This window comes from Zootermopsis nevadensis, unplaced genomic scaffold (assembly GCF_977971745.1).
Source record: "Zootermopsis nevadensis isolate Lab colony 2312 unplaced genomic scaffold, Znev_1.0 Znev_ptg000003l, whole genome shotgun sequence".
Classification (NCBI taxonomy): domain Eukaryota; kingdom Metazoa; phylum Arthropoda; class Insecta; order Blattodea; family Termopsidae; genus Zootermopsis; species Zootermopsis nevadensis.
In genome coordinates, this window is record NW_028259135.1 from 8,286,731 (window position 1) to 8,298,810 (window position 12,080).

General features: G+C 41.8%; 1 protein-coding gene across 4 annotated transcripts in view; it reads right to left on the minus strand.

The window, feature by feature from the left end:
- Positions 1-12,080, minus strand: part of LOC110837951 (protein spinster homolog 1) — a 22,395-nt gene continuing 10,315 nt past the window's right edge. For 2 of the 4 annotated variants that reach the window (XM_022080648.2, XM_022080647.2), the window contains exons 2-10: positions 8,982-9,214; positions 8,225-8,377; positions 7,600-7,710; positions 6,298-6,460; positions 5,639-5,873; positions 5,271-5,464; positions 3,973-4,057; positions 2,560-2,757; positions 1-1,966 (exon numbers count right to left, since the gene is read on the minus strand). In XM_022080648.2, coding sequence (XP_021936340.1) covers positions 1,797-1,966; positions 2,560-2,757; positions 3,973-4,057; positions 5,271-5,464; positions 5,639-5,873; positions 6,298-6,460; positions 7,600-7,710; positions 8,225-8,377; positions 8,982-9,208 — 1,536 coding nt within the window. In that variant the 5' untranslated portion in view covers positions 9,209-9,214 and the 3' untranslated portion in view covers positions 1-1,796. Of the gene's footprint in view, positions 1,967-2,559; positions 2,758-3,972; positions 4,058-5,270; positions 5,465-5,638; positions 5,874-6,297; positions 6,461-7,599; positions 7,711-8,224; positions 8,378-8,981; positions 9,215-10,606; positions 11,680-11,720; positions 11,992-12,080 lie in introns of those variants that run through there. The other 2 variants (XM_087342327.1, XM_087342328.1) reach the window with 2 other exon arrangements.

A 12,080-nucleotide genomic window follows, 5' to 3' on the forward strand; every position in this document is an offset into this window, starting at 1 on the left:
TGAGGTTAATATCTGTATATTTTATAATTACATGTACATACAAATGACAGACTAGACACAAATAAACTAGACTAACAATATTAACACAACTCCTGTGGAGTCCTCGAAACTAAAGAACACATTTCTGGCCTCATCCCAGCACTGCTGACACTACCTGCAATACAAATTCAATGGCCAGTCTTAGTAATCAGAGTGCCAACTCAAAAGTCTTTGTCTGTCCATGTTTCCAAATCTTTATAATAGTATGAACTGTACTTGAAAATGTATATTATTATGACTTATTTCACATCCTACTTGTATCTGCCTAACTTATGGATCCATAAATATGTATGTATGCAGAGCATAAGTAAAAGTGACAGGATAATATTAAAATGGATCTTAAAAAAGAGAGCTAGGGTGTGGACTGAATTCATCTGCCTCACAACAGGGTCCAGTGGTGGGCTTGTGTGAACATGGTAATGAACCTTTGGATTCCACAAAAGGAAGGAGAATGTAATTCTCACCAAGAACTCAGCTGCATGAAGTTAGTAATGTTGTAGCACTGATGCTAATTCTGTTTGTTATTTCAGAATTGCACTGGAGATGAGGGCCTCAATCTGTCAAAATATGTCATATAATTAAGCTGGCATGAATTAGTTTTATTTTCAGCGGTGTTCTATGAAGACAGTTGCCTGTAGCTTGACCACGAGCAAGACCTGGCCACACTCTGACATTCCTCTTGTAAAATATTACTTTAGAGAGGTTTCATGAGAGATTAGGTCCAGAATTTAATGTGGGGATAGCTACAGTGAAGTATCTTGTAGCACAGATACAGGTATGCAGTGACCGCACAAGAACTGCATTCTCCAAAAGGCCAAGTTGACAGACAAGCGACACCATCCCTTACTGTGGCAACAGAACATTGTTTCAAAATACAACATTTAATTTGTTTTGTGTCCTAGAATTGTGGATTGAGAGATAATTATAATCATAGTCTCTCAAATGAAGAAAAAATACAAATCTGTAGTGTGTTATCACACATCAGTCTGCACTCCTGTATGGAGACTACACACTCTTTTTTAAATAGCCAGAATAACAAACAAGGTACAGCATAAAGTGAACAATTCACACCCTGTGATAGCATTTAAACTTTAACAGACTTCAGTACAACATTCATAGGAGACACTGATTTAAATTGTAAATATACTGTACCCTCTAATATAGCCAAAATATCATCACAATCACTTCACCCAGATGGGCACATAAACACAGTCAGGTTATTACAAATTTATGCATAAAAAAGATAGTCAGCATTCTTAGGGCATAGTGCCATAGAAAGTGGCCTTCTGATCCCTGACTCCCCAATCTGTCCAACATGGCATCAAAACACAATAATAAGCCATGACACAGAATCACCCTCTAGCGAGTTTTCAGCTTCACAAGGCACAATTTGCTACCATCTGTAATTTGTAACTTAGACCTTTCCATTTATCATAAGAAATTACACTCCATGAAACAAACCAAGATGTGCTATTAGTATCAACTTAATGGTTTACATCCCTAATGTCAACATGTATTGAGATGTTTTCATGGAGAATTAGTAAATTCAGATATGAAATATGATTCAAAATTTCAGTTGCCAGTATAATTAAATACACAACAAGGACTTGAAAATGGGTCTAAATCTTTAACAGTGTTGTGAATGTAGAAGTTTTACATCAAAATTGTGGGGCAGGGGGTGCGAGAGCGGCTGCCATCACCGCTCTTCAACGACCATAGACAACAAAGACCTCTGCAATTTAAGACATTCCCTGAGCTCACAGTCTGCTGCTCTCTACGGAGTGTCTGTTTGCTGTCTCACTCATGTCTGCAATTTTCTCCAATGTGAAGGCCGCATTCTCATGACCCACGTCCTGAGGTTTCGCCTCCTTTTGTTGTGGTTGTGGGCCTCCCATCAGGAACATGGTAAGGAGGAACATCACAGAGCCTGCAATGGTTGGCAAGTGTGCATCATTCATAAGTGTACATCCTGCTTCTGCATATTGAAACTCTCAGCATGCAGAAATCACTGCATGATTTTATATGAAACACTTTTCTTGAAAATAACAGTAACATTTGTATTTACATCTCAAACATCAGAATGGCCCACATCCAATCGTTCTAAGGAAGCCAGACTACGGAACCGAATGCCGGCCTCCACTTTCTGCTAATGTGGACACTTTCTGACCCACAACTGCACCTTCATAAACGGCTCAGCAATGGACGGAAATATTAAAAGAATAATTTAAAAAGTATTTCTATATTTCATAAAGAAAGATAGATAGTCCTAAGGTATCATTATGTCTGTGTGTCTAACTTTTTAAACAAAATGGTGGATTTTAACTTATACCATCCTTGCAATGCATCTCATACACAGTTCAGCTTTATGTGCACTGAACTAGCATACCACTAAACTGCTAACTGTCAATTCTTAGTCTAGCTGGCAGCCCCAGAGTAGGGAGTTTATATTGCCTGTTTTCAGCATACTGTACTTGAAAATAATTTAAGTACAACTCTATTTTGCCAGGCAGCACTACTTACTGATGAGGTATGTGCCTCCATAGAAGATATACAGCGATTCCCGATAGCCCAGAGCCTTGGAAACAGGATCAACCAGGATGGGCAAATTGCCTCCAATATTATTCATCACAAACAGGAAGACCCCAACAGTTGTCGACCTCACTGACAAAGGCACGATCTCCACCAGGATCGCAAACACGATGCCAAACCACATCTCAGCTGAATTAAAAAGACAGAAAATCGCTTGCAGCAGCAGAAGCCGACATGTGAAATAGACAGTACAGACACTTCCTAGTTCTTTCACTCTAAAAATTACCACTGTTCAGGCTGGAAATCTTCATGAAACAATTCTGCCATTATCATAATTAAACGCCCACTTCAAAGGTATTCTTCAGTTTATGTTTTCAGTCTGTAAATAAGAGGCTTTCACTTGCAGCAACATCTCATATTTATACATCATGACCACACAATCTGCACCTCAATGACCTTTTCTGGATGTCAGACAGGACAGCATGAGTAGCAGGGCTTTATATATTATACCAAACAACAAGTTTCAGTGTAATATCATCTTCAATGTTAATTACAAAATGGCATTTCACTTTTAAATACTCAAAGTTACCACCAAAAAATATTGAATGAAATTCCCCATTTTAAAGTTCAGAATATGAAAAGAATATCTATGATTCATACATACAAGATGCTGCATGCATCCAGTTTTATGTGAAATATTTTAAAATGGCTGTCCCAATGCCTGCTGTAGCAGAACACAGTGATTTAAAGAATTATTTATATTAATCTGTCCATTAGCGTCATGCAGTGCAACTAAGGGTTCACATTTCTATGACTTTAACGCTAAATTAAGGAAAACCTTAAACAGAGGAAAAACAACTATGCTGAGACCATGTAAGTAGGAGATTAAACTCAATATAACACTAAAATAAGAAACACTGTCCCATTGACTTAATAAAGTTACAGAGCCGACTGACATTCACTCTCATAAAATAGAAAAACACCAACTCTTGGTCCTTTCACCAAACATGCAGATTGCTCTAGTAATCAGTTCTATTTCAAGAAAAAATAACATTAACAGTACAAAGTCAATTAGTTTCATTCTCATTTTACATTATAGGGTAATTCTATAAATGAAACAACATGTCACTTTCCAAGTGCTGACACTCACTTGATATTGCCTGATGTACAGCGACGGGTTATTTTATTAACTAACAGTGAAAGGGTTGACACTTATCTCAGATAGGTGCGATGATACACGCAGCAGGAAACAAATGGAAGCTGTTGAGTATCAGCATGCATCTAACATTTTTCAAGAGGTCTCATGTAATGATGCTTCACAAAAGCACAGAAATTGGAACAGCCGGTCAATAACGTGACGGACGCTCATTACGAGTCGATTCAAAACAAAAAACATACACTTACCAAAGAAATATGAGATGGCAAGAGTGATGAGCGCCCAGAGTGGGTCAAAGTACACGCTGCCATAGGCAAATGGCGTCGCGATCAGCTGCAAGTAACAAACTGCATTAGGGTTCAGGAAAGTGGTATGACGAGCAGCAGCACAGAATGAAGCGAACTGTCGTAGGACAGGGCAATATTCGTATGTTTGCATAATGCGGCTGTAAATTCTCATTCGCTAAATACTGAAAGAAACATTATATAATACATTCAGTATTTTCTTTCAATTACTCTTACTTACTTATTCTGATTCTTTCTGTGGATGAATATTCCTCCATCCTTCACAAATATCATCACAATTTCAATGTTGAAGGAATAAATGTATGTATATATTAAGTGTTAATCAGTACTGAACTTAACAAAACAATCACTGCATGTGTAATATTAAATCAACACACACTGACAATTTCCCATGGGTCCAATATTCTGTTTGCCAAAGCTGAACCATAATTTCAGACCCAACCATGTTTTACGTCCAAAAGTACTGATCTGATTTTGATTAAATTTGGTATTGTCAGCCAACACTGTAATGTTACTAATAAAACTTCAGTTTGGTTCATATTAGTCTATTATAACCCTGCTTTTCATGAAGCTCATATCAAATATTATTGAGTTCTCAAAAATGGTCACTGTGAGGATATAATAAAAACAAAATTAATATTTACAGCTTTCTGTTTAAACTTTTCTTGACACAGTGAATATTTAATCAACTACAAAGAAAAATAACATTTTACTATGGGTAATGTGAACAGCTTTCCAATAGTACATTTATATCTGCAAAATGTTGAACTGACTCTCGGCATTCATTATTATATTATCTTGCTGTTCAAGAAAATGCATAGCTAAGCTAATACAATTTTTACTGATTTTGATATGTAAGTTATTAAGAATATAATGAAAATAAATACCCACATCATTCAATACGTAAAATTCACGCAAGATATGAAAATTAATAACACATATGTCTATAAGACATGAGTAAAAATCAAAATATGATTAGAAGACACTGTTGAAGTGAAGACTTAACACATATTTTATAGAGCTAAAATATATATTTATCCACATTTATATCAACAAGATTACACATTTAATGATATGAGAAGTAACAAATGTAATTTCTTCACTACAAAATTTGGATCAACAATAAATTAACATCAAAGACAATGATTCTGAAAAATCCCATTTGGATAGACTGAATATGGAAAAGTCTCAAGTGCCGAGTTCCTTGCACCAGGTAACGAAAAGCAAAAGTGTGCGCTCACCTGGCTGATGGCAAGAACAGCCACTCGAGACCTGACACCCATCTTGGCCACAAACTTGTCAGAGACAACGCCACCAAACACAACACCAATACTGCCAACAACTATGGTGACAGCAAACAGCCACCACCCAAGGTCATAGTCAGGGAAGTAGTTCTGGTAGTACAAATCACAATTGTACGCAAAGCACAGACCCCCTACACACACAAAACAAAACTGTGAGGCTCATCACCATGACAGCGCAGCAGTTCACAGTAACACAGGAACATAATTGGTCACAAAGAGCCTCTGAGACTAGAAGAAACAATAACAGAGTGGTGTTAGTGTGTTATCCTTTCTCACGAGTTCTCCAACCCAAACAACGTGCTTACCTGTGTGTCGAATGGAGGCCGCGAGGCATAACATGATTATACGAGGCTGCAGCATCACTTTCCATTCGCCAGTCTTGGGTGTAATCTCCTCACCTGCCCTCACAACAGCAGCGTTTGCATTTGTATCATTTTCTTCTCCAATGGTCTGTCTTTCAGGCTCTCGCAAGGTGAAGGCCGTCAGAAGTGTGATGATAAAGCCAACAATGCCAGCGCCATAATAGCACAGACGCCAACCCTGCACCAACACAATAAAATTTCCCATAATGCACACTTTATACAATAGCATTCTCAAATCTCTAACACCGTTAGCCAGTTCAATATATGATGATTGTGAATAATGACTTCAAAAGAACATGGAAGGAAGAGGTCACGTCCTAATTTAAGGTTTTGTCCCAGCATTTCCCTAGAAGGACTGAGGAAAATCACACAAATCTCAGTCAGGACAGCCAGTCTCCATACCGGGATACGAACCCGGGACCCCCCCTGGATAAAAAACAGAAGTGCTAACCACTCGACCACGCCATCTGGCAAAATGCGCCAGCTATAAATGTTATTGACTGGTTATGGGCAGTGCAATGTTGCCCACATTCATTGACATGCTCTGCTAAACTACACTAGATCAGCACGTGGGCTTCGGCTGCTAAATGAGGGTCACTTACCAGGTCCCACGTGTTCATCAGGGGGACATATCTGCCGACAGGGAATGCAATGCCATATCCACCATAGATACCCCAGTTGAAGATCGACATGACAAGACCTCGTTTCTCTTCAGTAAATATGTCCGAGAGGATGCCAGTTGACATGGGGTTGCATCCAGCCTCCCTGCAAGTTGAAGCAGATCTACAGGTCAGCGTCTTGTAATAGCAGTTAACAACAAAGCAGAACCACAAACAAACTACGCTGTTCATACAAACATGCAAATTCTTGTTTTTAATACATTTGCTCAGAAAAGTAATTTTGCATGACACCAGAGTCATTTAAGGAGGTGAGAGCTAAAAACTGTAAATTCCTCTTGTAAATACAGTTCTCAAGCTACCCAAACCCATCCAGCCACAGTAGGACATTGGCAATTAACATCTGTTAGTTAAGAGTAAAAAAAAAGTACATATGGGGCAAGTGTAATAGATGGCAATGATATGAATTCTGATATGTAGATTAGAATTAACTGCCCAGTTCATGCGTATTACCTTTAACAATAAATTGTGCAAAGACCTGGTGAAGGACAGGCCTCTTATTACCATCTGCTGTTGCAATCCTGCAAGGCTTTGACTCCAGTGATTCAATAGGTAAGTGTACTGTCTCTTAGTCCGCTGGTTTGTTTCTCAGATTATTTAACAACACTGACAATTCCATTCATCAACACACGAGAATACGAAGAATGCGATTGTGGCCTACTTCAAGACACTATCAAAGCATTTTCCTGGAGAGGCCAAGGAAAATCAGAAGAATCAACAGCGGAAACAGTGAATACAGAGGAGCAGACAGTGCATCAGATATTTATAGCAAAATTAGAAAACTGTAGACGTTTGAATTAAAATGCAGTGAAGTTCATGTCGCTAAACATACGCGTGACACTCCTCCAGATCAAAAACAGTCTAAAAGAAAGAGAATGTTTAATCAGTTCTGCTTTACGATGTATCACATAAAAGCCCAAGACTGTAACAAAATGGAATTAGGAGAATAATGTCAGGTTCAGGTAAGTTTAAGCATCAACTGGATCGTTTCCTGTCTTGATGTGCTGCTCTGTGTGGGTGTAGGTACAGCAGTACGTATTCACACCTCCAAATCCAGTGCAGCTCTAGTGTAATCTCAGCCTCCTGTCTAATGGATGCTGTAGACTCTTTTGATAGGGATAAAGCAGCCGGAGCATGAATCAGCAAGTGTGGCACTTCACCTCCATTTCATGGCGAGGCAAATTTCCATTTCTAATCACATAAGGAAGGCAAGTTTGGAGCGCTTACCCTGCAGCGAGTACTATCCGCAAGAGCACGAGGTGCCAAAACTCTTTGACGGTGCCCATCAGCAGGATGGCGATGCTGAAGATTAGAGTGCAAACAGCCAGCACACGCACCCTGCAAACACACACACAGACAATCTAAGAACAAAATTAATGTTTACCTTTGAGTTAGCACGTACAGGCCGTCATAGGATTCATTTTATTGATTGCAGCTGTAAATACGTTACAGAAATAGTCGTCGTCATCGTCATTTTCATAAAGACAAAAACGTAGTTTCTGTCTGCATTAAACTTGTCAGATCTAACTTCAAAGTTTCACACGGCCACAAATCACATCAACTGAATATCTTTAGTGATCTTTTACCACACGCCATGTTAGCACCCCATACTAAACAGCACTAGTGCCATTCCCACCTCAGAAGTTTGTTTGTCCGCCGTATTGTCATTATCTATTATATTGAAATTAAAAAGTACAAAGCTGGGCTGTCCTCGAATGGCATTACCATACCAAATTTTGTGAAAATTGGTCAGTTTGTACTAAATTTGTAAAGACAGAAAAGATTCTGCATACTAATTGCATTTCCAGTAATGACTTTCTTTTTGTGGAATCAGGTTTGAAACTGCAGTTACCTGTTGAAGCGGTCTGCGACTATGCCCAAGATGACGCCCACGACCGTGTACACTGCGATGAAGCTGGGCCCAGCCAGAATCTGGTAGTCCAGCCCAAGACCATTGTAAGTCCACTCACAGTAGCGCGTGCCATTCATCTCCATCAGCATACACCTGCACGTCATTAAACAATGCTGTTTCAGCTGTTCACATCACACAATACATTTCATGTAAAAAATCATGTTAATTTATTGTGTACTTAACGAGATATCGTACTTAGATTTTCAATAAACTGACCCACCTAATCACGCATCACCAAATTTTTGTGATAGATTCCATCAAAATTCAACAAACAGGCTGTGAACTAAAAGACGTGACATTTCTCTTCATCTGTCTTTAGGCCGCCTCAACGTAGTTTGTCACGAGCACGTCGAGTGAAGTGGGAATGCAGAAGAAATGGCGGTGATGCATATCAAGGACTGTACCAGGACTTCCATGAACGGAACAAGAAAACCCCCGAAAATCCTTAGATTATGGAGTTGCAGCCAGAGATTTGAACCGGGAGCCCCCAAAATATGAAACAGGCCTGCCAAGCTCTCAACCTCGATGGATAAAGAACCTTTCGGTGTGAATGTTTTACATACTGCATTGCTCCCACCTGAGGCTGTCACCAAGCACTCGTGGCCACATTCCCAGCTGGTGACAGCGACATACCCGTGTTCCTGACTTACACCCCCCTCTCAGTTCCTCGTTCCAGTCTTGAGCCAAATCCACTCACGTTTCCTCCGTGGTGGCGTTCTCGCAGACCTGCGGCAGGTCCGCGATCAGGACGTCCGACAGGTTGAGCTGGCAGGTGATGTCGCCGTAGTGCAGGTCCTTGGCGGTTGCCTTGCTCGTCACCCCGATCAGGAAGTGGCCCAGCTCGGCTAGGAGGTACCCCAACGACACGATGGCGAGGACGTACGCGGGGTAGAGGAAGCGAAGCTTGTCCAGCGGAATGAGCATGGTGACCTGGCGGAGAGGAACGCAAGTCCGTACAGAACAGCGAAACGCATGGCGGAGGAACACAACAGGACGACGGCTTGGGAAGGAAGGATTTCCTTTCGTGCATGGGCTGATGAAGGTTAGAATGGTAACTGGACAAAGGAGGCGTTGAGACTCCGCGTTCTGTGCAGGTGGAAGCAGAGGGCAACTGCACTTTTGTTTAAAACTAACGCTGAAGCGGGAACCGGTCGCTTGTCATTTTCACCAACAAAAAAATCTTATGAACTTCGACTTGGAGCAACCAAAAGCTCAAGGACACGCACTGACAAAAGATTTCGGGTCATGACGGTGGTCTCATGGTCCGTCATGCAGACCACGGGGCCGAGAATTCTTTAACAGTGATTAAAGTATTTTGCATAACAGACGATGTCAACGAGAAGAGGACAGGCGGTCATCGCTGGTTGTTAATGCCGACGCGTTCGCCTTGAAGACACAATTAGACCGGATGTTACGCTTCGTTCCAATTGCATCGTCTTCTTCCTGTGTTCCTGACGCAGTTCTTCCTTTACCACATAGTCGTCGAAACCAACTGCTCAGACAATGGCCGTGGGAAAGAAAATACGCGATGTATCCTGGGGTCAGCGCCGCGAAATACGTTGATTTGTTGTGCCCAATCACATAATATTTGTGCTGTGACTTATTTAATTTGATTAAATCGTACAGTTGAGCTTTGAACACGTTGTCACAAAACGGGATGTTTCTTTCCAATAGCCAGGCTTTCATTTCGTCCTTTGATTAAGACGTCGGTGGTTTGTCTGAGTGCTGTGATACGAGGCGTTATCAGTTACCAGAAAGGAAATTGCAACGAACAGGTGGCATGTTGTTAACACAGCTCAGTCACAAGAGAACAATATCAGGCTTCCACACTGCCACTGCCACACACACACTAAGGCCGGCCATTCACGATCGCTCCATTCGTCCAAATGGCGCGGTGTCGCTCCAAAATTGTACCGTGAATGCGGAAACTGAAGTCCATTGGCGTGGCGCGGTGGGCTCGTTTGGATATTCTGTCGAGCCATAATCCATCTGATCGCTCCATCACTCCATCGCGCCATCGTATCGTGAGTGGCGGAAACGTGGTCCATTCTCATGCCAGTCTGCCACGAGCCTTCGTCCAGTCAAGTCGAAAGTTGCATAATGTCGGGGCGTGATTTCGTTATTGATGTTATTGATAAATATAGAGAGTTGCCATGTATTTTACAAATAAGTTAAAATATATTATGAGACATGTTTCGCCTCTTAAGTGGCATCATCAGTCATGTGATTCACGAACTAATTGAAACTAATTAAATGTAAAAAACTAATTACATTCAGAAACTAATTATATTTTAACAAATATAGTAATAATCCTTACCTTACCTTAAGGTATCCTTTCAAACACTGCAGTATTGCCCTGCAAGTCTCGGGGATAATTACTCATAAACGTTGTGGAAAAATAGCTGTCACATACTTCAGTTCTTCATAGTTCATGCCTGAAGCCAAAAATCTCAAAGTCGCTGACAATCTTTCATGAGGACTGATGCATTGTCTCATATTCGTGTCCTGTTTTTGTATCACAGGCGTGACTAGCCCCAATAAGCGGAAATAAGCACACTCATCCATTCGTAAATAGTTTCTCCAGTCTGACGGCTCCAAACTCAGTTCACTAATTAAATTGACGTGACTTAAATTGCTTCTGTTTAAGAGCCATTGCTTTGACCACTTTCGTTTTGGTTTCCTCCTTTTAATATACAGGCATACTGCCGTAGCTAGTACCAATTCTTCGTCCATCGCAAACACCACGCACTTCACAGAGGGACAACAAACCGCGACTGGCGTGACGCGACCGTGAATGTAGTACCTCTTTGGACGACATCCGTTTGGACGTCATCCATCTGGAGCGATCGTGAATGGCGGCCTTAACACGAACCAGTTGCGGTGTTGAACGTTTTCGTGGAAAAGGGAGGAATGTCGGCGACAGGGGGGCAACGCCCTAGCGCAAGCCGGCAAAGAGCTGTCGACTGTTTCTCCCTTCCAAGGAGGGAACGCGCCTTTTTGCAGAAACAGCGAATCTCTCTCGCGGGGTCAACCATCAGCTTCTCAAGAAACTCTGCGCCTCTAATAGAACACCGAGGACTCAATACAGCATTCACGACAAGCCGCCTCCGGACCATGTTCCAAGCCAGCTGAGTCCAATCCACACCCTCCCAGTTATTATGCCTAGTTATGGAAAACGCCATGAACATGTATGGGGGGAGTGGAGGTACAGCTCCACGCATCTGTCTTCGGCACGATCAGCTTCATGCTGTCGGAACCCACTGGAGGCACATTTAAGACAGCGCCGTCCTCGCAGAGGGTTTTCATGGTTTTCCTCAGTCCCTCCAAATAAATACGATGACAGCGGCTTGCGACGGATGGGCGTGCAGAAATCGTCATAAGAAAGAAAAGAACGAGTGCATTACTCTAGAGCGACGACGTTTCGAACACTACAAACCGGAAGTGAAGTTCCTTTGCCGCCGAATGTCTCCAACAGCGACACTAGTTGATACGGTGTGGTACACACGTGCATTCAGTTCACGCCGCGTGTGCTGTGGAAGACAAACTCAAGGTGCACCCGAAGAAGTTCTCTGTAGCCAAAGGCAGAACGTCCATAGAGAATGTTCGGAATTTCAGGAAGCTGCAATGCCACGCCTGAGAGGGCCTCGTCCACACACATTTCAATGACGACAAGTTCCCTCTTCGTCGCAAGTGTGTGAACTCTGAGGCGAGCTCCGAGTTCACACACTTGCGACGCGCGCTTTGAAAAAGAGCGAGTTACTTTCACTGGACCTTGGGGTCGTCAGGCCCCAGCGTC